This window comes from Prunus avium, chromosome 1, assembly GCF_965620075.1.
Source record: "Prunus avium chromosome 1, drPruAviu1.hap1.1, whole genome shotgun sequence".
NCBI classification, from domain to species: domain Eukaryota; kingdom Viridiplantae; phylum Streptophyta; class Magnoliopsida; order Rosales; family Rosaceae; genus Prunus; species Prunus avium.
The window spans coordinates 3,689,587-3,713,567 of record NC_142284.1 but is presented as its reverse complement, the minus strand read 5'-3'; the positions used below and the strand labels follow the sequence as shown (position 1 = coordinate 3,713,567).

The 23,981-nt window shown below is 35.2% G+C and overlaps 1 protein-coding gene and 1 pseudogene across 2 annotated transcripts; one reads left to right on the top strand and one right to left on the bottom strand.

Annotated features, from left to right (window-relative positions):
* Positions 1 to 14,365: 14,365 nt before the first annotated feature.
* On the top strand, positions 14,366 to 16,868 carry LOC110756357 (3-isopropylmalate dehydratase large subunit, chloroplastic-like). The gene is made up of 3 exons (XM_021957774.2): positions 14,366 to 14,530; positions 14,652 to 14,783; positions 14,887 to 16,868. Exons 1-3 carry the CDS (start codon positions 14,477 to 14,479, stop codon positions 15,103 to 15,105), a joined length of 405 nt encoding a protein of 134 aa, XP_021813466.2. The 5' UTR covers positions 14,366 to 14,476; the 3' UTR covers positions 15,106 to 16,868.
* On the bottom strand, positions 14,439 to 23,636 carry LOC110756356 (uncharacterized; annotated as a pseudogene). The gene is made up of 8 exons (XR_015830619.1): positions 23,177 to 23,636; positions 22,386 to 22,433; positions 22,099 to 22,146; positions 16,467 to 16,538; positions 16,182 to 16,229; positions 15,702 to 15,923; positions 15,450 to 15,580; positions 14,439 to 15,346 (listed from the first exon to the last, which is right to left on the bottom strand). The product of XR_015830619.1 is annotated as an uncharacterized LOC110756356 (transcript).
* Positions 23,637 to 23,981: the final 345 nt, after the last annotated feature.

Sequence of the window (23,981 nt, the reverse complement as noted above, 5' to 3'; positions counted from 1 at the left end):
CTATAACAATTTGATCTCTATCTTCAAATGATAAGCGTGAGAGATACTCTATTAAGACAAGATATTAGTTAAGTAACAGATTAATCTTCTATTAAGACTAGAAAATAGATTCGGATTATCAAACTCTTAGCAAAAGAGATAAGAGAAGAAATGTTATTTAAAGAAGGTAATAAATCTTAACAGGCATTCAAATCAATATATATATATATATATATAGACGTCACATCACAACCAAGTAAAATTTATTACATACAGGACCATGAAAAGAGTTTTGCTAGCTTAACCCGAAAAAAGAAAGAGTCATATGCAAAAACGACCTAACTAGCAGCAAAACCACCATAATGTCAATAAGGTTATTTTCATTGAAAGATGAAAACTACTCTGCTGTCAATCACATAATGGTTTCGACCAAAAAAAAAAAAGTCAATCACATAATGTTGCACTAACCATTCTCAATAACAGCTTGTTCGAGGGAAACACCAACATTCAGTCCGATGAAAACTGCTCTGCTGTCAATCACATAATGGTGCATGCACTAACTAGGCATGTGTGTGCAAAGAGTGACAGAAATTGGAAAGAAAATAGCATCTTTTTGGAAGAGTGTACGTACGTACTAGGTTAAAGTGAGAGTTGCCATTATTATATTATCTTTTTCGGTTATAGATTATTATACTTTCTTTAATGCTTAATATAGAAATAATAACGATTAATTAATGAACAAATTCTGTCATAGAATTATCAGAAAAACTGCTTACAAACTACACTACAGTAGGAGGGAGCTAGCTGCCATTGACGAAGACTCTATAAACAGCTTCTTCATTGAATCATTAACCTATGTGCCAAGTCGTCTTTTGGTTCGTTTTTGTGTCATTTTCTTCGTGTTCTTAATATTCCAATTAATGATGTTTGCAGTTTTTTTTTCTTGAACATTGTATTTGCACTTGTAAAGCCAATTGTTAGTACTTGGTAGTTGGTTTAGATTATTCTGACTCGATTGGTTCCATGTGTGTGCAAAAGCGACAGAAATTAGAAAGAAAAAAAAAAGTACAAAGTATGGTACATCTTGTGGTGGATTCATGAACTTTTCTTACGGAGTTGGGGTTGACGTGTAAAAGCTCACAATTTTTTTTTAAACAAAGTTAATTGGACGAGAGTACTAAGGTAAAGTGAGTGGCCATATTATATATTTATCTTGAGCCAAACTCTCCCCCTTCCCCCTAAAGGCACCCGAATTCAATTAACGTAGAAGACAATCTTGAGACAACCCGATATAATACTCTTCCATTTCCCTCTCTGTTGAATGAAAAAAATAAAATAAAAAAGATCAAATTGCAAAAAGTAGTATAAAATTATAGTTTTGAAAATTTATTACATACAGGACTAGTAAAATTTCTTTAAAGAACAGAGTCATACACAAATGCAACCTAGCTATCAGCAAAATCGCCATAATGACTATAAGGTCAAATTAAAATTTTGATTGTTTTTTTTAAAAAAAACTTATTGTTTTCATTGAAAGATGAAAACTGCTCTGCTGTTTGTCAATCACATAATGCTGCAACCACTATTTAAAGCAGCTTGTCCGATGTTAACACCAACATTCAATACCCCAGCTACTTTCACAAGCACATCCTGAAATAATAAATACTTGATCACAAGGAATTAGTTAGTAATTATGTAGGCAAAGGTCATGCTCTCTATTCTTAAGTTAAAATTTAGCCAAAAATACATAAAAGTTATTTTAGGAACTCTTTATAAAATTTGAACTTCAATCATACTCTCTAGTTTAGGGAGTCATAAATACTATAGTTATTTTTTAATTCAATATGATTGGTTCATCTCTATAAAAAAAAAAAAATTATATTAATTAAAAGTTTAAAAGTTACATATGTATATGCAATATGAATGATAAATAGATTCGATAAGTCACCAAGCAACAAAGGAGCACTAAACTAAGCACGACAGCTTTTCCTAAAAGATTCAATATCATGAAAAACTTAATGCGTTGAAAGCTAGTCAATGAAAAGAACCAACCGTCCTTTTATTCAAAGCATGTTTCTCTCCTTGGAGAGAAACCCACGTTGCCACACTTGCTGTGCAACAATAACTCTACAACCTATTCAAACTAAAACTCCTAGACATCATGCAAAGAGGTCTCTTCCTTGAGACGCCAAAACTGCCGCCAAACAATTATCCAATTATCAATATAAATTCTAATTCCATTTACATGCTATGTGATGACGCCAACTAATGCAAGATGTGAGGAAACCTAATGACTTTCCACTACGGCCAATCTTCTAAAACAATATCTACCTAAACAAATTAATTAGACCAATCAAGTAGGAAATAATATCAAGAGATAAAATCTAATCCCATTAAAAATAGGATTAACATAAAAATACTTGTGTGAAAATAATTCCAACTAGGAATCTTATAATGAATGCATGATTATGTCATGATTTACCTATTGTCAAGTTTCTCATATGGTCAAGTCATGCCTCGGAAGTATGTGGTTGAATGAGCTGTGCCAAAACGTCCAGTAACAATTCTTCACGCACTAATTTTCAACCTATGCTTGAGTCTAGGAAATGACAATTCAATTTTCATACTAACATTTTCTTAATTATCTGAATTTTACTATTTTACTCCCATTTGGATATAGTAAATGACTACCTTATAAGTCATAAGAGCCTTTGCTTTTTATATCTAAATTCTAGATCAGCAAATAGCCTAATTTTATATCTACATACAGTATCTACTCTTAAGTGTAGTATTAACCACATTCTGTGTGGCTACCAGAATGAGTCTACATTAATTCTTTGAGAATTTCAAATCGAAACCAGAACTCATTGTTGATCCAGAACAAAATCCTCCAACGATCCTTGAGTTGAAGCCAAAATTGTGGCATCATGGTGTTACTGCTAAGTGATTATGAAGGCAAAAAAGATTGCATTTGTAAAAAGAAATAAGAAAACTTACATCAGAATCTTGATCATGGGACGAGCTTGGCTGCATGCATATCAACAAATAGCGTCAGTGTGTTGACAAGATAATTATTTGATGGAAACAAAAGTTTATATTCTCAAACTATATTGTACTATGAGATCATATATGTACACACATATAACTTTACTTATTAAGAGGAGTCGTTTTGATTATTATACTTTGTTTAAGGAAAAATTTGGCCCTCAAATGCCACATCCGAAAATAAAAACAAATACAAAACTACGTTAGTATGGTCACGTACATCTTGTACACGTGTTATAAGTCGTTTTTTCCTTTCATAGCAGCACATTTTTCATATGAATAATTAGTGTTAATTACGTGATTTTGTGTCATGGTGGATACAACAGTCCCGCTACGCAGTAAGGCGTAGTTGTCTACAAGGTTGGCATGGATGTGAGTGTAGCTTCCACCGCTGTAGCAGGAGCAGAGGTCGAAAGTTGTAGTTTTATTATAACACGTGCCTTGAAGAGGACCCTACATCCATGGCCATCGCAGAAAATTGTCCTCCCACTCTTTTGGATATAGTAAATAGTATAGCCGTGCGGCCATACTATTTTTAAATAATAAAGACCGTCATATAGCCGCACGGCTATACTATTTATATCATAAAAAATCATAAAAAATCAGAGTATCGCCGGACGGCTATACTATTTATAATTTTTTTTAAAGAGAGGACCGCCTGGATTCCGCCACGTGTCAACAATTGTATAGCCGGTCGGCTATACCTATTTTTAATAAAAAACCATAGCAACGCCGCGCGGCTATAGTCGTTTTAATAAAACCCCTCGCGTATAGCCGCGCGGCTATACTATTTATTTAAAAAAACAAGCCCAACCTGGCACCGAGCGCCCATTTCAACACGTGTAAAAAATAGTAAAGCCGCACGGCTATACAATTTTTATAAAAAAAAACCGTAGTATAGCCGTGCGGCTGTACGTTTTTTATTAAAAACCGCCCGGCTCCAGCGCCGCTCCGCTACGTATCAAAATAGTATAGCCGCGCGGCGACACCCTTTTTATTAAAAAAAATCCCCGAGTATAGCCGCGCGGCTATACGATTTTTTAGAAATAGAAATAAAAAAGGAGACCATGCCTAGCGCTAGCGCCACTTCGGCATGTGTAAAAACAGTATTGCCTCCTGGTCCTGGCTGATATAGATGCATACTATTATATATATATATATATAAAGATTCTGCTTATCATATATATAATGTATGTATCTATATAAAGATTCTGCTTAGTTTAGGAAAAATATCAACGACATTCTGTGTGACTACCACGCTGGGTTTACATTCTTGGAGAATTTCAAATCCCAATCATAGTTGTTTTTTCCAAATCAAAATTCACAAAGGATGTGTGCATGCAGTCCGAATTAAAGTTGTGACATCGTGGTATGAAATCTATGAAGTAATCAATATTTGCACTTTGTGGTCAATTTATATTGGCACTTTGTGAATAATAGCCTTTTTGACTGAATTATGATTGTAATCACAAAATTTCTAAAAAATAATAATAATAAGACCCCACAGTGATTTTCGCTTTAGGCCTTGACTAATTAAAACACCCTAAAAATTTAGAAACTCTTCCTTTATCAACTCACCTACCAAAAAGATATAATAAAAAAAATTAACACTCTCATAAATAATCAACTAGCTATTGATTTGGTCTGGGAATATCATAGAGAGTTCATGTTTAGACTTGCAACTTGAAGATGCTCACAATTTTTAATCTTAATGATCGAATTATTATCGTTATTTTTGCCTCTTGCGAACATCTTGAATCATTTCACAGTGTGACACTTCTGCAGCACCTCAACCTGGCCTCCAAAGAGGCACTGTGTTTTTGGTCTGACTTGTTCTATAAAAAATTTAAAAAAAAACAACATGAGAATTGCAACGATATTATTCTGATTCTTGACTCTGAGGAACATTATAAATACCTTTTAAAAAACTTGACACGAAGGTAAATTACAAAACCAAATACACGGACTATCAACATGATTCGTTCAATAATTTGGCCTGTGGTTTAATAAAATGTTTTGCTTTGGAAGAAGAAAAAAAAAAGCTAATAAAATAGGATTTTTTGGGTTGTCATACTCATACCCGGCAGATTCTAATGGTCCACAAAAAAAAAATTATAAAAAAAATTTATACGATTCTAATAGTCCATTTGTGAGAGCGAGCCCCATACTCTTTTCTCAGGCCAGGCTCTAGCCTAGCCCATGCCACACCCAATTCCCACTTGGTAAAATCCTCTCCAAAGTCCAAAACACAAATTACAGAAAATGTTAAGTGGTTATTATTTGATAAGTTTTAGGAATCAAACTCTTATGAATAGTTTAACTTGTCCCTGAAAACCTACTTGTAAGGGAAACACTTTTTTTTTTTTGGAGTACAAGCGATAGTCTAAACTAGAGGGGAGAATAATTTATCACACACATACACACACAACTATGAAGCCATGGGGATTCGAAGCTAAGACCTCTGATCTGCAAGTCAATGACCTTTTTCACTGGGCTAGACGTGTTGACGATACTCAAGAGCTCTTAAACCACTCTAGGATATGCTATTTTTTCCGATATGAGATCTTGAATCCTAAGCCATTTATTGAGTTTTATTTTTTGGGTTTATTGCATTTCAAGAATATCTTTGCTTAAATTCATTTATGAGTCATCAAGATTTAATGATATTTATTTTTTAGTATTAAAAGAAGTCTCATGTTTAAAACCCCATTTTCCCAAAATAGAACGAACAAAAGTGATAATTCGGGTAGATAGACAAAGTGAATTTTTTTACACAGTCCTGATCTCTTGGACTACAGGATTCAAGAGATTTGTGGTCACTCACCGTTGGATGTAAATTCAACGGTTCACTCACTCTTACACTCCTTTTAAGAAACTTTTTTGAACCATTGGATTAATAGGCATGTGTGTGCAAAGAGTGACAGAAATTGGAAAGAAAATAGCATCTTTTTGGAAGAGTGTACGTACGTACTAGGTTAAAGTGAGAGTTGCCATTATTATATTATCTTTTTCGGTTATAGATTATTATACTTTCTTTAATGCTTAATATAGAAATAATAACGATTAATTAATGAACAAATTGTGTCGTAGAATTATCAGAAAAACTGCTTACAAACTACACTACAGTAGGAGGGAGCAAGCTGCCATTGACGAAGACTCTATGAACAGCTTCTTCATTGAATCATTAACCTATGTGCCAAGTCGTCTTTTGGTTCGTTTTTGTGTCATTTTCTTCGTGTTCGTAATATTCCAATTAATGATGTTTGCAGTTTTTTTTTCTTGAACATTGTATTTGCACTTGTAAAGCCAATTGTTAGTACTTGGTGGTTGGTTTAGATTATTCTGACTCGATTGGTTCCATGTGTGTGCAAAAGCCACAGAAATTAGAAAGAAAAAAAAAGTACAAAGTATGGTACATCTTGTGGAGGATTCATGAACTTTTCTTATGGGGTTGGGGTTGACGTGTAAAAGCTCACAATTTTTTTCAAACAAAGTTAATTGGACGAGAGTACTAAGGTAAAGTGAGTGGCCGTATCATATATTTATCTTTCATTTTTAGAATTATAGATAAAAGTGGGCCAAACTCTCCCCTTTCCCCCTAAATGCACCCGAATTCAATTAACGTAGAAGATAATCTTGAGGCAAACCGATATAATGCTCTTACATTTCCCTCTCTATTGAATGAAAACAAATAAAATAAAAAATATCAAATTGCAAAAAGTAGCATAAAAATTATAGTTTTGAAAATTTATTACATACAAGACTAGTAAAATTTCTTTAAAGAATAGAGTCATACACAAATGCAACCTAGCTAGCAGCAAAACCGCCATAATGACAATAAGGTCAAATTAAAATTTTGGTTGTTTTTTTTTAAACTTATTGTTTTCATTGAAAGATGAAAACTGCTCTGCTATCTGTCAATCACATAATGCTGCAACCACTATTTAAAGTAGCTTGTCCAATGTTAACACCAACATTCAATATCTGAGCTACTTTCACAAGCACATCCTGAAATAATAAATACCCAATCACACATAATTAGTTAGTAGTTATGTAGGCAAAGGTCATGCTCTCTATTCTTAAGTTAAAATTTAGCTAAAAATACATAAAAGTTATTTTAGGAGCTCTTTATAAAATTTGAACTCCAATCATACTCTCTAGTTTAGGGAGTCATAAATACTATAGTTATTTTTTAATTCAATATGATTGGTCCATCTCTATTAAAAAAAATTATATTAATTAGTTTAAACTATGCATAAAACAAAACATCATTAAATTATAGGGAGCCACTAGGAGTCCTTTATCTCTCCTCAGATTTAGGAGCTCCTAGAGGTCTCTCTATTTTAGGAGGTGAATAGGGAGCATGGTTGGAGTTGTATTTTTTCAATTCCTCCCTAAAATTTGTCTAAGGAGGTGGTTTAGGAATCCCATTATGAATGCTTTAAGTGCGATAGTGTACGTAGTATGAGAGTGTGTTACGTGGTATAACTCGTTTGTTAGAATATATAAGTGGATATTTATTGATATTATATCATAAAAGTGGGAAATATTAACTATATCTTCCATCCATATTATAACTTGGGAACGAGTTATACCACATAACTATATCCCAATATCATATAAAAATTTCTCAGTGCGAATGATTAGAGTGGTAGTAAATTACACACATTGTACAATGCCTGCAATGCACATGTAGCAATAATTTCTTGATTAAGTTCAGTTTTAGTCATCTACAATGCTCCCTATTCTTTAGTTGAAAAATTTAGCTAAAAACACAAAAAAAAACTATTTTAGAAGCTCTATAAAATATCAACTCCAATCAAACTCCATAGTTTTGGACATAAATACTATAATTCTTTTTTAATTTAGCATATATGGTCCCTCTCAATAAAAAAATATATATAACAAAAAATAGTCAGCATTAATTAAAAGTTTAAAATATTCATAAAACAAAGCAGCATTAAAATATTATAGGGACCCACTTGGAGTTTTTTTTTCTTTCTCTCTTTTCAGATTTATGAGATCCTAGAGGTCTCCCTATTTTAGGAGGTGAATGGAGATCATGGTTGGAATTGTATTTTTTCAATTCGGTCTTTAAAAGGTGGGAGCCCATTCCCATTATAGATGCTCTTAGTAAAAGTATATATATTAAAATTAATTAACTACATTTTACTCCATGTAGGTTAGGGTCATTATCAAAATTGGCCCTGAAGGAAGGGTGTAAAATGTAGTTAGTCCAAAATACAAAATAAAAAATAGTATTGGAAAAGGTTTTTTAGGGCATGTACCAAGTGAGTGGTCATAGTTATCTTGGGACCACAAATCCCGCTAGATGACAGTCATACTTTTTCATACCATCTCTAAGAAATATGTTAAATCCAACGTGTCACTTTTAGCAATTAGAAAAAGAGAGCATTTTTGCTCACCACTGTAACTATATGTGTACCCTTACCACCCAATTCACGACTTGACATCTGTCCAAACCTATAACCCTGATTAATTATTTGTTTTTAAATCTTTTAAAGTATTTAAAACTAAAAAAATTAATAAATTTTTTAATATAACTCTCTCCTTCTCTATGCCTTTGTCCTGAACCACCCCAACCCAGAGGCCCTATTTTCTATAGCCACCTCCCTTAACAACCTCAGCCACCATTCCCTCTCTCACCTTGTTCATCCTCAGCAATTAGAAAGATTAAATGGAAAAGGAAAAAAGACACGTCTGTCACAGTTTCTAATTCTCCAGTGGTTTCGTTGTCGTCATCTCTTTTCTGTAACAAGCCAAGAAACCCTAACTCTGGCGCTGCCGTCGGACACAGTGGCTTCTAGTTCGTCATCGTCGTCACCTTTGCGGCTTCGGATCTGGAATATCCTTTAGATTTGAGCCGTTCAAGTGCTTGAAATTTGTAGATTCTTGCATCTTGAAACCATCCTTCCCCTCTTTCATTTCTCACTGGAGGTCGGGAAAGGGGGAGGGAGAGAAGGAGACATACACTTTTTTTCTTTATTTTTAAATATTATTTGTTTTGATTTTTATTAGTTTTAAATACTTTAAAAGATTTAAAAACAAATAGTTAACCATGGTTATGAGTATGAACAGATGTCAAGTCATGAGTTGGGTGATGAAGGTACACATATGGTTAAAGTGGTGAGCAAAAATGCTCTCGGTAGAAAAAATAGTTGAGACTCACTCCAATCAAAATGTTAAATAGTTGAGACTCACTCCAATCAAAATATTAAATATCCTACATGGATTAATATTTCTCTCTCTTGTTGTTATTTTTGGTGGTTTGAGCTTGTGATGTTATTTAATTTTATTATTATTATTTTTCAATTAATGTGTCTAGATTGTAGTAAACCAATAAATAATACATAATATTTTAATATTTTAATTTGACATATAAGGTGAAATGTAAAACTCTATTATATGTCAAATTGCCTTAAGTCGTGAAATTCAAATTTAATATTTGATATGTGACATTTCCCTTTGGAGATGCTCTCACTATTACAGTTTATTTCAGTTGTTGTTTGCTTAATATTTGAATTTCTCTTTTAACCTAATTCTACTATCGAAACCCTTATAAATTCCATGGTAGTTTTTGCCGTGCAAATTTTGATTATGATGAATAAATTTAATTAAGTTTCTCATCTTATTTTCTTAATTATCTGAATTTTACTATTTTACTCTCATGTGGATATAGTAATAAATGACTACCTTATAAGTCATAAGAGCCTTTGCTTTTTATATCTAAATTCTAGATCAGCAAATAGCCTAATTTTATATCTACAGACAGTATCTACTCTTAAGTGTAGTATTAACCACATTCTGTGTGGCTACCAGAACGAGTCTACATTAATTCTTTGAGAATTTCAAATGGAAATCCAGAACAAAATCCTCCAACGATCCTTGAGTTGAAGCCAAAATTGTGGATAAGAAATAAGAAAACTTACATCAGAATCTTGATCATGGGAAGAGCTTGGCTGCATGCATATCAACAAATAGCGTCAGTGTGTTGACAAGATAATTATTTAATGGAAAAAAAAATTATATTCTCAATCTATATTGTACTGTGAGATCATATTGTACACACATATATAACTTAACTTATTAAGAGGGATCGTTTTGATTATTATACTTTGTTAAATTTATGGAAAAATTTGTCCCTCAAATGCCACATCCGAAAATAAAAAGAAATTATAAAACTACGTTAGTATGGTCACGTACATCTTGTACACGTGTTATAAGTAGTTTTTTCCTTTTATAAAAGCACATTTTCATATGAATAATTAGTGTTAATTATGTGATTTTGTGTCATGATGGACACAACAGCCTTGCTTCCACAAGGTTGGCATGGATGGAGGGTAGCTTCCACCCCTGTAGCAGGAGGAGCAGAGGTCGAAAGCTGTAGTTTTATTATAACACGTGCCTTGAAGAGGACCCTACATCCATGGCCATCGCAGAAAATTGTCCTCCCACTCCTGTGGATATAGTAGCGTATAGCCGTGCGGCTACACTATTTTTAATTAATAAAAACCGTCGTATAGCCGAGCGGCTATACGATTTATATTATAAAACAATCCCGGTATAGCCGGCCGGCTATACTATTATAATATTTTTTTTAAAGAAAGGACAGCCTGATTCCGCCACGTGTCAAAATAGTAGCCGTCCCACGTGTCAAAAATCGTATAGCCGGGCGGCTATACTATTTTTTACAATAAAAACCATAGTAAAGCCGATCGGCTATACTATTTTTATTAAAAAAAACCCACGCGTATAGCCGCGGCTATACTTTTTTTTTTTTTTTTTTAAAGGCCACCCTGGCTGGCACCTAGCGCCCATTCCAACACGTGTAAAAAATTTATAGCCATAGCCGCACGGCTATACAATTTTTGTAATAAAAAACCGTCGTATAGCCGCGCGGCTGTACTCTTTTGATTACAAAAATCCCGCGTATAGCCACCACCCTCCTAGCGCCTAGCGCCTAGCGCCTAGTGGCCGCTTTGCTACGTATCAAAATAGTATAGCCGCGCGGCTACACCCTTTTTAATATAAAACCCCCCTGAGTATAGCCACGCGGCTATATAATTTTTTTAATAAAAAAGGAGGGCATGCCTATTTTTAGAGCCGCTTTGTCATGTGTAAAAACAGTATAACCGCGTGGCTATACTATTATATAGTTTAGGAAAAATATCAACGACATTCTGTGTGACTAGTAGACTACCACGCTGGGTTTACATTCTTGGAGAATTTCAAATCCCAATCATAGTTGTTTTTTCCAAATCAAAATTCACAAAGGATGTGTGCATGCAGTCCGAATTAAAGTTGTGACATTGTGGTATGAAATCTATGAAGTAATCAATATTTGCACTTTGTGGTCAATTTCTATTGGCACTTTATGAATAATAGCCTTTTTGACTGAATTATGATTGCAATCACAAAAATTCTAAAAAATAATAATAAGAGCCCACTATGATTTTCGCTTTAGGCCTTGACTAAATAAAACACCCTAAAAATTTAGAAACTCTTCCTCTATCAACTCACCTACCAAAAAGATATAATAAAAAAAATTTAACACTCTCATAAATAATCAACTAGCTATTGATTTGGTCTGGGAATATCATAGAGAGTTCATGTTTAGACTTGCAACTTGAAGATGCTCGCAATTTTTAATTTGGCCTAGAATGTGTTGGGTATTTTTCTTGCAGTATAAGTCTCAAGCACTGAACATTTTCAGAAAGTTCAAAGTCATGGTTGAATTGCAGAGTGGTTACCAAATTAAGAAACTGAGAAGTGACAGAGGAGGAGAGTACACATCACAGAAATTTTCAAAGTTTTATGAAGAGATGGGTTTAGAAAGACAGCTGACAGTTGCTTATGTGGCTCCCAAACTGAGTCTAAATTCTTGGAGAAATCCCAACCACAGTTGTTTGTTTATCCCTATTGATATTCACAAAGGATGTATGCAGTTCAAATCAAAGTTGTGGCATCGTATTATGTAATCTATAAAGCAAGATATAATGTTAGTAATGAGAACGGAAACTTACTTTTTCTGACACATCTCTTTCAAATGCATCAACAAATGACTTTACTCATTATGCATATATATATATATATATATATATATATATTGGCGGAGCTAGAATTGTAAGATTTTATATATATTGGCGGAGCTAGAATTGTAAGATTCGGGATGCCAAAATAGAAAATAAAGTATATCAAATACATATGATTTAAAACTTACATGTTAGAGTTTTGAATTTAATTATGTCTAATTTATTTTAGAGAGGCCATTAACTAAATTACAAGTTGTCGATTATTAAGTGTATATATTATATATTATATATTATATATAATATAGTAGGGAGGTAATAAGTGTTTTTTTTGGGGGGGGGGACTATATAGAAATTCTTCTATGCGGACATTCAGACATTATTATCATGCGAATGCCATGTATTTTGTACTACATATCCCTTCTTTCTTGCCTGTTTATAATAGCATTCACACAATAATAACGTGCAGATATCCGAATAAGAGAATAACTATATATATATATATATAATGTATGTATCTATATAAAGATCTGCTTAGTTTAAGAAAAATATCATCGACATTCTGTGTGACTACCACACTGGGTTTACATTCTTGGAGAATTTCAAATCCCAACCATAGTTGTTTATTTTTCTAAATCAAAATTCACAAAGGATGTTTGCATGCAGTCCAAATTAAAGTTGTGACATCGTGGTATGAAATCTATGAAGTAATTAACATTTGCACTTTGTGGATAATGGCTTTTTTGATTGAATTATGATTGTAATCATAGAATTTCTAAAAAATAATAATAATAAGACCCCACTGTGATTTTCGCTTTAGGCCTTGACTAATTAAAACACCCTAAAAATTTAGAAACTCTTCCTTTATCAACTCACCTACCAAAAAGATATAATAAAAAAATTTTAACACTCTCATAAATAATCAACTAGCTATTGATTTGGTCTGGGAATATCATAGAGAGTTCATGTTTAGACTTGCAACTTGAAGATGCTCGCAATTTTTAATTTTATTGATCGAATTATTATCGTTATTTTTGCCTCTTGCGAACATCTTGAATCATTTCACAGTGTGACACTTCTGCAGCACCTCAACCTGGCCTCCAAAGAGGCACTGTGTTTTTTGTCTAACTTGTTCTAAAAAAAACATGAGAATTGCAACGAAGTTATTCTGACTCTTGACTCTGAGGAACCCAAGCTTCCGAACATTATAAATACCTTTTAAAAAACTTGACGAAGGTAAATTACAAAACCAAATACAAGGACTATCAACATGACTCGTTCTATAATTTGGCCTGTGGTTTAATAAAATGTTTTGCTTTGGAAGAAGAAGAAAAAAAAGCTAATAAAATAGGATGTTTTTGGGTTGTCATACTCATACCCGGCAGATTCTAATGGTCCAAATTTATTTATTTTTTATAAAAAAATTTAATTCTAATGGTCCATTTGTGAGAGCGAGCCCCATATACTCTTTACTCAGGCCGGGCTCTAGCCTAGCCCATGCCACACCCAATTCCCACTGGAAAAATCCTCTCCAAAGTCCAAAACACAAATTATAGAAAATGTTAAGTGGTTATTATTTGATAAGTTTTAGGCATCAACCTCTTATGAATGGTTCAACTTGTCTCTGAAAACCGGCTTGTAAGGGAAGCACTTATTTTTTTTTTAGAGTACAAGCGATAGTCTAAACTAGAGGGGAGAATAATTTATCACACACATACACACACAACTATGATGTCATGGGGATTCGAAGCTAAGACCTCTGATCTGCAAGTCAATGACCTTTTTTACTGGGCTAGACGTGTTGATGGTACTCAAGAACTCTTAAACCACTCTAGGATATGCTATTTTTTCCGATATGAGATCTTGAATCCTAAGCCATTTATTGAGTTTTATTTTTTGGGTTAATTGTATTTCAAGAATATCTTTGCGTAAATTCATTTATGAGTAATTAAGATTTAATAATATTTATTTTTTAGTATTAAAAGAAGTCTCAAGTTTGAAACCATTTTTCCCAAATAGAACGAACAAAAGTGATAATTCGGGTAGACAAAGTGAATTTTTTTACAATGCAAAACTTAATTTTACCCCATGAATAAAATTAAAAAGAACAAAAAAAAACTAATTAAAATTAAAATAAATAAAAGAAAGAAAAATCCGGGAACGTAGCCTGCTTTTTCCACATATTCAATTTTAACAGGTTAAAATTGGTAGCTAATTCAAAAAAAGCAACGCCAAGCACACGCCTCCACTTGTCATCTGTAGTGTGCCCCAATTCACGCCCTCAGCCGCCGCCTCTCAGTTTCAATAACACAAACAAACACAAAACCAAAACCCCAACTTGCTTTTCATTTTCTTCCTTTCAGAAAACTGTGTTTTGCCGAATAACCACACATTTCACACCCATGGCTGCTTGCTCCACTGTTGCTCCACCATCCACCTCTTTCATCAGCAACAAGGTATTCTCTTTTTGTTCAATACCCGTATAAAGTTCTCACATTTAAGTCTTAACTCTTTCTTTTTCCTTTTGTTTTCCTGTTTCACTAAACCATGTCTTCTGAAATTTGATTTGAACCGCAGAAAGATTTGGGTCTCTCTGCTTTCTCTTCCGCATCGCCGCTCTCCAGTCAGAAATGCAAGAGAACATCGAAGACAGTCTGTTCGGTCACTGCACCAAAACAATCAGAGCGCAAGCCTGCCACTACTGGCTCGGTTAGGATCTTTATTTCCCTTTTTCTTCGTTGTTTTGTGCGATTAGAATTAATGGGAATCTCCAGCTCATGGTTTTTTACATTGGGTTTTGATTCATTTTCAGGTCAAGACGGGAATGACGATGACTGAGAAGATATTTGCTAGAGCTTCTGAGAAAACCCAGTTGAGCCCCGGTGAGAATGTTTGGGTCAACGTCGATGTTTTGATGACCCATGATGTTTGTGGCCCTGGTTCCTTTGGGATCTTCAAGAAAGAGTTCGGCCAGAACGCCAAGGTACTTCATTTGTGCGCAGAAATTAGGATGAAAAACCGGTTTCAGTGAAAGATGAAGCTGCCATCAATCACATAATGCTGCACAGACCAGCGGCATTAGCCCGGTTTTTCATCCCTATTCATTAATAAAATGCTATCGCCTTTGTCTAAAAAAAAAACGAACCAGGGCCACAAACATCATGGGTCATCAAAACATCGACGTTGACCCAAACATTCTCACCGGGGCTCAACTGGGTTTTCTCAGAAGCTCTAGCAAATATCTTCTCAGTCATCGTCATTCCCGTCTTGACCTGAAAATGAATCAAAACCCAATGTAAAAAACCATGAGCTGGAGATTTCCATTAATTCTAATCGCACAAAACAACGAAGAAAAAGGGAAATAAAGATCCTCACCGAGCCAGTAGTGACAGGCTTGCGCTCTGATTGTTTTGGTGCAGTGACCGAACAGATTGTCTTGGATGTTCTCTTCCATTTCTGACTGGAGAGCGGCGATGCGGAAGAGAAAGCAGAGAGACCCAATCTTTCTGCGGTTCAAATCAAATTTCAGAAGACATGGTTTAGTGAAACAGGAAAACAAAAGGAAAAAGAAAGAGTTAAGACTTAAATGTGAGAACTTTATACGGGTATTGAACAAAAAGAGAATACCTTGTTGCTGATGAAAGAGGTGGATGGTGGAGCAACAGTGGAGCAAGCAGCCATGGGTTTGAAATGTGTGGTTATTCGGCAAAACACAGTTTTCTGAAAGGAAGAAAATGAAAAGCAAGCTGCCATCAATCACATAATGCTGCACAGACCAGCGGCACCAACAACAAATTGTCCAACGGTCACACCAGTATTCAATCCTCGAATTACTTTCATTGCGACCTTCTGAAATAATATAAATCAGTGCAATATTAGTTGAAAAATAATGAAGTAGAAGGAGGTCGATCACAAATCATTGCGGCCTTTTGCTTTATATATATAACTTTACATGAAAAAATAGCTTATATTTATATCCAAATCTGAATCACGCAATAGTAATTTTGTCCATTCTAAATTGTTAACTGGAGAATTTCATATCAGAATCATAGCGTTTTGTTTATGAAACAAGAAAATATTCTATTAGTAATGAGAAAAGAAACTTACTCTTTTAGACACAGATCTTCTAACTGCATAAGGCTCAGGAGAGCTTGGCTGCATCAACAAATAGCTTACTCATTATAATTACTCAAAAATATATCTCCCACATTCTTTGTGGCTACCACATTTTTGGAGAATTTATTTCAAATCTCAAACACAACTCATTGTTGATCCAGGTCAAAATCCTCCAACGATGCCTTGAGTTCAAGTCAAAATTGTGGCACCATGGTATTTCTATGTAAGGATTATGAAGGCAAAAAAGATTGCACTAGTAAAGAGAAACAAGCTTACTTCATCAGACTCAGATTCATCAGCTTGATCATCAGACTCAGATTCATCAGCTTGATCATCAGACGAGCTTGGCTGCATCCATATCAAATACCATTTGTGTTGAAATATAAGTGTAATTAGCTGAAATGTTCTGTTTAGGTTCTGTAAGTATGCTAGCTGAGTGTTTAAATATGAACCATTGAATCATAGTTCAATGGATGGCTAGGATCTTAAGCTGAGGTATGAGTGTTTGTATTTGCCATGTGTCTCTTATCTCATAGGGTAGAGGTTTGAATGGTTAGATTGAGCTGATGTAAGAGAGGAATGTTCTTATTCCTAACTGTTTCTATATCAAGCATGTAGTGTGCGTGTTTGAGTGTGGAATTGAAAAGTGAGATTACAGACTCACATTTTTTCTACCAATTTTTCATCTGCTCATTTTGAAATCTCTCTGTGTTCTTCATTTCTTCTCTAACTCCTGAGCTCCCTATTCTAAAATCCAAATCTGGAGTAGATAATAGTCTGCTATTTCAACATGGCCTCAGAGCCTGGTTCCTTCGTCTGAACTGGGCGTGGAATCTGTGAAGTACGATTGAGCTGGTCCTGAGCTCGAATCGATTCTGTAAGCTGCGATTCCTCTGTGGTCGAGTCTAATATGGCTGGATCTGGAGGTGGTGAGCTGAGAGCTCCGATCTTCAATGGTGAGAACTATGAGTTCTGGAGCATACGGATGAAAACCATCTTCAAGTCTCATGGGCTTTGGGAATTCGTTGAGAAAGGGGTAGAGATCTCAGATTCGAAGGGAGCTGCTGGATCTGATGAGAAGAAGAAAGACAAGGAGGACTCAAGTGATGCTGTGAAGATATCTTTCACAGAGGCATTTATGAAAGATGCTAAGGCTCTGGGTCTGATCCAAGGAGCAGTTTCTGAGGAAATTTTTCCTAGGATTGCTCATGAAGAAACCTCGAAGGGAGCCTGGAATCTCTTGATGCGAGAATTTCATGGAGATAAACAGGTGAGAGGTGTAAAATTACAAAGTTTACGAAGAGATTTTGAATATACTAGGATGAGAGATGATGAATCTTTGTCTGCTTACCTTGCAAAACTATTTGATCTTATAAACCAAATGAGAAGTTATGGAGAAGATTTATCTAAGGGAAGAGTAGTGCAGAAATTGTTGATTAGCTTGCCTGCTATGTATGATCCTATATGTTCTGTTATTGAGCACTCGAGGGATATAGATACAATTGAAGTTCAAGAGGTTGTTGCCTCATTGAAAGGTTTTGCACAGAGATTGGAGAGACACACTGAGCCTAAAACTGAGAAAGCATTTGCTAGTCTCAGTGTGAATTCTAAAACTGATAAATCTACAGGAAAACAAAGTGGTAAAGATCAAAAGAGTTGGAAGCCAAGAGACAAGAAGTGGGAAAATAAATCCACTGATGGTGCTAAGAATCCATGTAAGCATTGTGGAAAACTGCATTATGGAGAATGTAGATTTAAAGGAAAACCAAAGTGTTACAACTGTGACAAGTTGGGACATATTGCAAAAGACTGCTACAGCAAGAAACCTGCACAGCAACAGCTGAACTATGCAACTCAAGCTCCTACTGCACCAACTATGTTTTTTGTCAACAATGCATCTGATAAAAGGCCTATGGAAGATGTGTGGTACTTGGACAGTGGCTGTAGTAACCACATGACTGGCAGGGAGGATGTTTTGGTTGACATTGATAAAAGCATAACAGCAAAGGTTGCAATGGGAACAGGACAATTGGTTGATGTCTTGGGAAAAGGAAGTTTGGTAGTTGACACAAAGATGGGAAAAAGATATATAAAGGAAGTGATGCTTGTATCTGGTCTTAAGGAGAACTTGCTCAGTGTTGGACAGATGATGGAGCATGGATATTTTCTTATCTTTGGAGATAGCAAAGCAGATATCTATGATGATGGCTCGCTGTCTAATCTGGTGGCTAGAGTACAGATGAAAGGGAATAGAAGTTTTCCCTTGAATCTTCACACTGAGTTACAAGTAGCACTAAGAGCAAGTGTATGTCAATCAGCTTTGATTTGGCATAGGAGGCTGGGGCATTTAAACTTCAATAGTTTAAAAATACTGCAAAATGAAGGAATGGCGTTAGGACTGCCAGAGATTAAAGCCACAAGTCATGTGTGTGAAGGGTGCACTTTTGGAAAACATTGCAGGGAACCTTTTCCAAAAGAAGCAACAAGCAGAGCTGCGAGTCCACTTGAATTGGTACACACGGATGTTTGTGGACCAATGCAAACTACTACAAAGTCAGGAAATAGGTATTTCCTTACATTCATAGATGATAGCACTAGAATGTGTTGGATATATTTTCTGAGATACAAGTCTAAAGTATTTAGTGTGTTTAAAAAGTTTAAAGCTATGGTTGAATTGCAAAGTGGCTATAAACTGAAAAAATTAAGAAGCGATAGAGGGGGTGAGTATACTTCTACAGAATTTAGCAAGTTTTGTGATGACATGGGAATGGAAAGGCAGCTGACAGTTGCTCATTCTCCACAGCAGAATGGCATAGCTGAAAGGAAGAATAGATCAATTGTTGAAATGGCAAAATGTATGATGTTTGAGAAGAAAATGCCTCTTGAATTTTGGGCTGAAGCAGTTAACACTGCTGTATATGTATTGAATAGATGTCCTACTAAAGCTTTAGAGAAGAAAACACCCTTTGAAGCTTACAGTGGAAGAAAACCAGGGATCAAGCATCTAAGAGTGTTTGGTTCCTTGTGTTATGCTCAGATTCCAGAGCAGCAGAGACAGAAGCTTGATCAAACTAGCACAAGGTGTGTGTTTCTTGGTTATGGCAGCTGTGAAAAAGGTTACAGGTTATACAATCTTGAATCGGGCAAAGTGATCATTTCTAGAGATGTTATTTTTAATGAGGAAAGTAGTTGGGACTGGAATGCACAAAAAGAATCCAGCATTTCAATTCCACTCACTGATGGTGTTGCTGAGAATGGAAAAGAAATTGATGAGGCATATGGAGTTCAGACCGAAATGGCTGAAGAAAATGAAGTAGAACACACTGAAGCTATCACAGGTCCTCAGGAGTTTGATCACACTCCTAGAAAATTTAAAAGTATAGCTGAAGTTTATGAAAGATGTAATGTGTGTATAATTGAACCTGAGTCATTTGAAGAAGCTGTCAAGGATGATTCATGGCAGAAAGCAATGGAAAATGAGATTCATATGATAGAGAAGAATGACACTTGGGATTTGGTTGATAGACCATCGGATAAACCAGTTATTGGGGTTAAATGGGTGTATAAAACCAAGTTAAACTTGGATGGTTCTGTTCAGAAGAATAAAGCAAGGCTGGTGGCAAAGGGCTACTCTCAAAAGCCTGGGATAGACTTCAATGAGACGTTTGCACCAGTGGCAAGGCTTGACACAATTCGGATTTTGGTAGCTTTGGCTGCACAGAAAGGGTGGAAACTGTTTCAGTTGGATGTTAAATCGGCTTTTCTGAATGGAGTGTTACATGAAGAAGTTTATGTTGATCAACCACCTGGTTTTGTGGTTAAGAACAGAGAGGATGGAGTTTACAGATTGAAGAAAGCTTTGTATGGTCTTAAACAAGCCCCGAGAGCTTGGTATGAAGAGATTAACGCCTATTTTGAGAAGTCTGGTTTCAGGAGAAGTCTTAGTGAGGCAACTCTGTATGTGAAGTCTGCAGAGAGTGGAATTCTTATAGTTTCGCTTTATGTGGATGACATCATCTATACTGGAAGTTCTAAGGAGCTACTGTTGGATTTCAAGACTGAAATGATGAAACAATATGAGATGACAGATCTTGGTCTGTTACATCATTTTCTGGGGTTAGGAGTGATACAGACTGAAGCCTATATTTTCTTGCATCAGAAGAAATATGCAAAGACTCTTTTGGATAGGTTTGGTCTCAAGGATTGCAAGGCATGTGCTACTCCTCTTGCAGTGAATGAGAAACTGTCTAAGCAGGATGGTAGTGAACAAGCTGATGAGAGTTTGTACAGGCAAGTAGTTGGGAGTTTGTTGTATCTGACTGCAACAAGGCCTGATATTATGTTTGCAGCTAGTCTCTTAGCTCGATTTATGCATGGTCCTACCAGAAAACATATGGGAACTGCTAAGAGAGTACTTAGGTACATACAAGGCACACTTGATTATGGGATAGCTTATGAAAGAGGAAAGGAAGCAGTGCTAATTGGCTATTGTGACAGCGATTGGTCTGGAAGTGAGGATGATATGAGGAGCACTTCTGGTTATGCATTCCATCTTGGATCAGGTGTCTTTTCTTGGGCATCAGTCAAGCAAAGCAGTGTGGCTCTCTCCACTGCAGAAGCTGAATACGTGAGTGCAGCTGAAGCAACTGCACAAGCAATGTGGTTGAGGTTTGTTCTTTCAGATTTTGGTGAAGAACAGGTCAGTGCAACATCACTTTTATGTGATAATACCTCAGCTATAGCTATAACCAAGAATCCTGTGCATCATCACAAGACAAGGCATATAAACAGACGTTTTCATTTTATTCGTGATGCCTTACAAGATGGAGAAATTGATCTATTGTACTGCAAGACAGAAGAGCAGACAGCAGATATTTTTACTAAAGCTCTAGCCAGAGATCGGTTTGAATATTTGAGGAAGAAGCTTGGTGTTATTTCAGCTAAACACTTAGAAGGGAGTGTTGAAATATAAGTGTAATTAGCTGAAATGTTCTGTTTAGGTTCTGTAAGTATGCTAGCTGAGTGTTTAAATATGAACCATTGAATCATAGTTCAATGGATGGCTAGGATCTTAAGCTGAGGTATGAGTGTTTGTATTTGCCATGTGTCTCTTATCTCATAGGGTAGAGGTTTGAATGGTTAGATTGAGCTGATGTAAGAGAGGAATGTTCTTATTCCTAACTGTTTCTATATCAAGCATGTAGTGTGCGTGTTTGAGTGTGGAATTGAAAAGTGAGATTACAGACTCACATTTTTTCTACCAATTTTTCATCTGCTCATTTTGAAATCTCTCTGTGTTCTTCATTTCTTCTCTAACTCCTGAGCTCCCTATTCTAAAATCCAAATCTGGAGTAGATAATAGTCTGCTATTTCAACAATTTGTTTGTTGATTAATTATCCAATCCATGAGTGCCATTTTTGCTATATATATATATATATATATATATATATATATATGTGTGTGTGTGTGTGTATCACTTCAGTTGAGTGATCCCTCAAATAAGGACACCTTTCAAGGTCAACTACGAATTTTTTTAAAAAAATTATCAAAACCTTCTATTTTCAAGTCTTTATTCATAAATCATCATTGCCAAAAATTAGACAAATTGAAAATCATTTTGGCATCTAGTTGTGACCACAAAATAGACGAATACGGTGCTTTAAGAAAACACTAAGATTACAACCATTAATTGAGTAATTAAATGATTTCGGATTCAAGTGAATTTTGACATATAGATTATCTTTAAATGAATATCTAAAAGATAGATGGTTTAGAATTTAAATCTGAATCACGCAATAGTAATTTTGTCCATTCTAAATTGTTAACCGGAGAATTTCATATCAGAATCATAGCTTTTTGTTTATGAATCAAGAAAATATTCTATTTGTAATGAGGAAAGAAACTTACTCTTTTAGACACAGATCTTTTAACTGCATAAGGCTCAGGAGAGCTTGGCTGCATCAACAAATAGCTTTACTCATTATAATTATTCAAAAATATATCTTCAACATTCTTTGTGGCTACCACATTTTTTGAGAATTTATTTCAATGCTCAAACACAACTCATTGTTGATCCAGGTCAAAATCCTCCAACGATGCCTTGAGTTCCAGTCAAAATTGTGGCACCATGGTATATATGTAAGGATTATGATCAAGGCAAAAAAGATTGCACTAGTAAAGAGAAACAAGCTTACTTCTTCATCAGACTCAGATTCATCAGCTTGATCATCAGACGAGCTTGGCTGCATCCATATCAAATACCATTTGTTTGTTGATTAATATCCAATCCAGGAGTACCATTTTTGCTTTATATATATATATATATATATATATATATGTGTGTGTGTGTATCACTTCAGTTAAGTGATCCCTCAAATAAGGACACCTTTCAACGTCATCTACGATTCCTTTTCAAAATGATCCAAACTTTCTATTTTTCAAGTCTTTATTTATAGATCATCATTGCCAAAAATTAGACAAATTGAAAACCATTTTGGCATCTAGTTGTGACCACAAAATAGACGAACAAGGTGCTTTAAGAAAACACTAAAATTGCAACTATTAATTGAGTAATTAAATGATTTCAGATTGAAGTGAATTTTTGCATGGATTATCTTTGAATGAATATCTAAAAGATAAAAGGTTCAGAATTTAAATCTGAATCACGCAATAGTAATTTTGTCCATTCTAAATTGTTAACTGGAGAATTTCATTGTTCATCGAGGAGGTCAAAATCCTCCAACGACGCCTTGAGTTTCAAGTCAAAAATCATGGTATATCACTATGAAGGAAAAAAAAAAATAGTGCACTAGTAAAGAGAAATAACTTAAATCATCAGACCTCAGACTCAGATTCACCAGCTTGATCATCGGACCAACAAATAGCCTCACTTGTGATTAGACTCAGCTTGAGAAAAACAATAATTATTTATAGTGTGTTGTGCGAGATTCACAATAGTACGGCAACATTTATAGTGTTTTGTTACCTGATCTTGTAGGTATGCAGCCTTGCAACGCATTAAGACATGGTTATCCAAAAAGTTGGTGTGGTTATGAAGGAAGTTTCTATATCGGTAGCAGGAGGTGCAGAGATCGAAAGTGTTGGTTTTGCTATAGTTGAAGCAGTCAACGCAAGTAAAATACAGTCCCTTGAGGAAGTTGACTTTGCATCCATGGCCATCACACAGAACCATCCCAGAGTTGACAAGATAGTATAGAGTGATAAATTCCTCAAAGTCCAGCTTGCCCATCTCCGTTCGTGTCCACCTCCCGGAACCTGCCCCGGTGGTCGGTGCCGAAATTCTCCTCGTACTCGTCGATGGTTATTGTCCCATCACCATTTGAATCCATTTCCCTAAAAGCTCGGTATGCCTTAAATCTTTCATCTTCAGAGAAATTGTGGTAATAAGCTAAAGCAACCTGTCGTATTTCTTCCATCTCCCTCTTTCTCTTATATCTCTCTAGTTATGCAGGTAGAAGGCTTTGAGCCTAGCTCTCTCGATATATATGTGGAAGGCTACGTAACCCTCTCTACTGTTGTTTTTATTTTTTTATTTATTAGTTTCTATTATTTATTAATATGATTAAGACTATAAATAGCAGCTAGTCGTCTGTTAATTTTATAATACAATTTGAACCAGCTGCCAGCCTGCCATTGACGAAGATTATAAAGAGCGTGTTCATTTAATTAACCCATGTCAGTCGTCTGTTGGTAGCTCGTGACTAATGTCTCTTTTTTTCTTGATGTTCTAAAATATTCCAATTAATGATAGTATACCTGCTTGGTGTTTG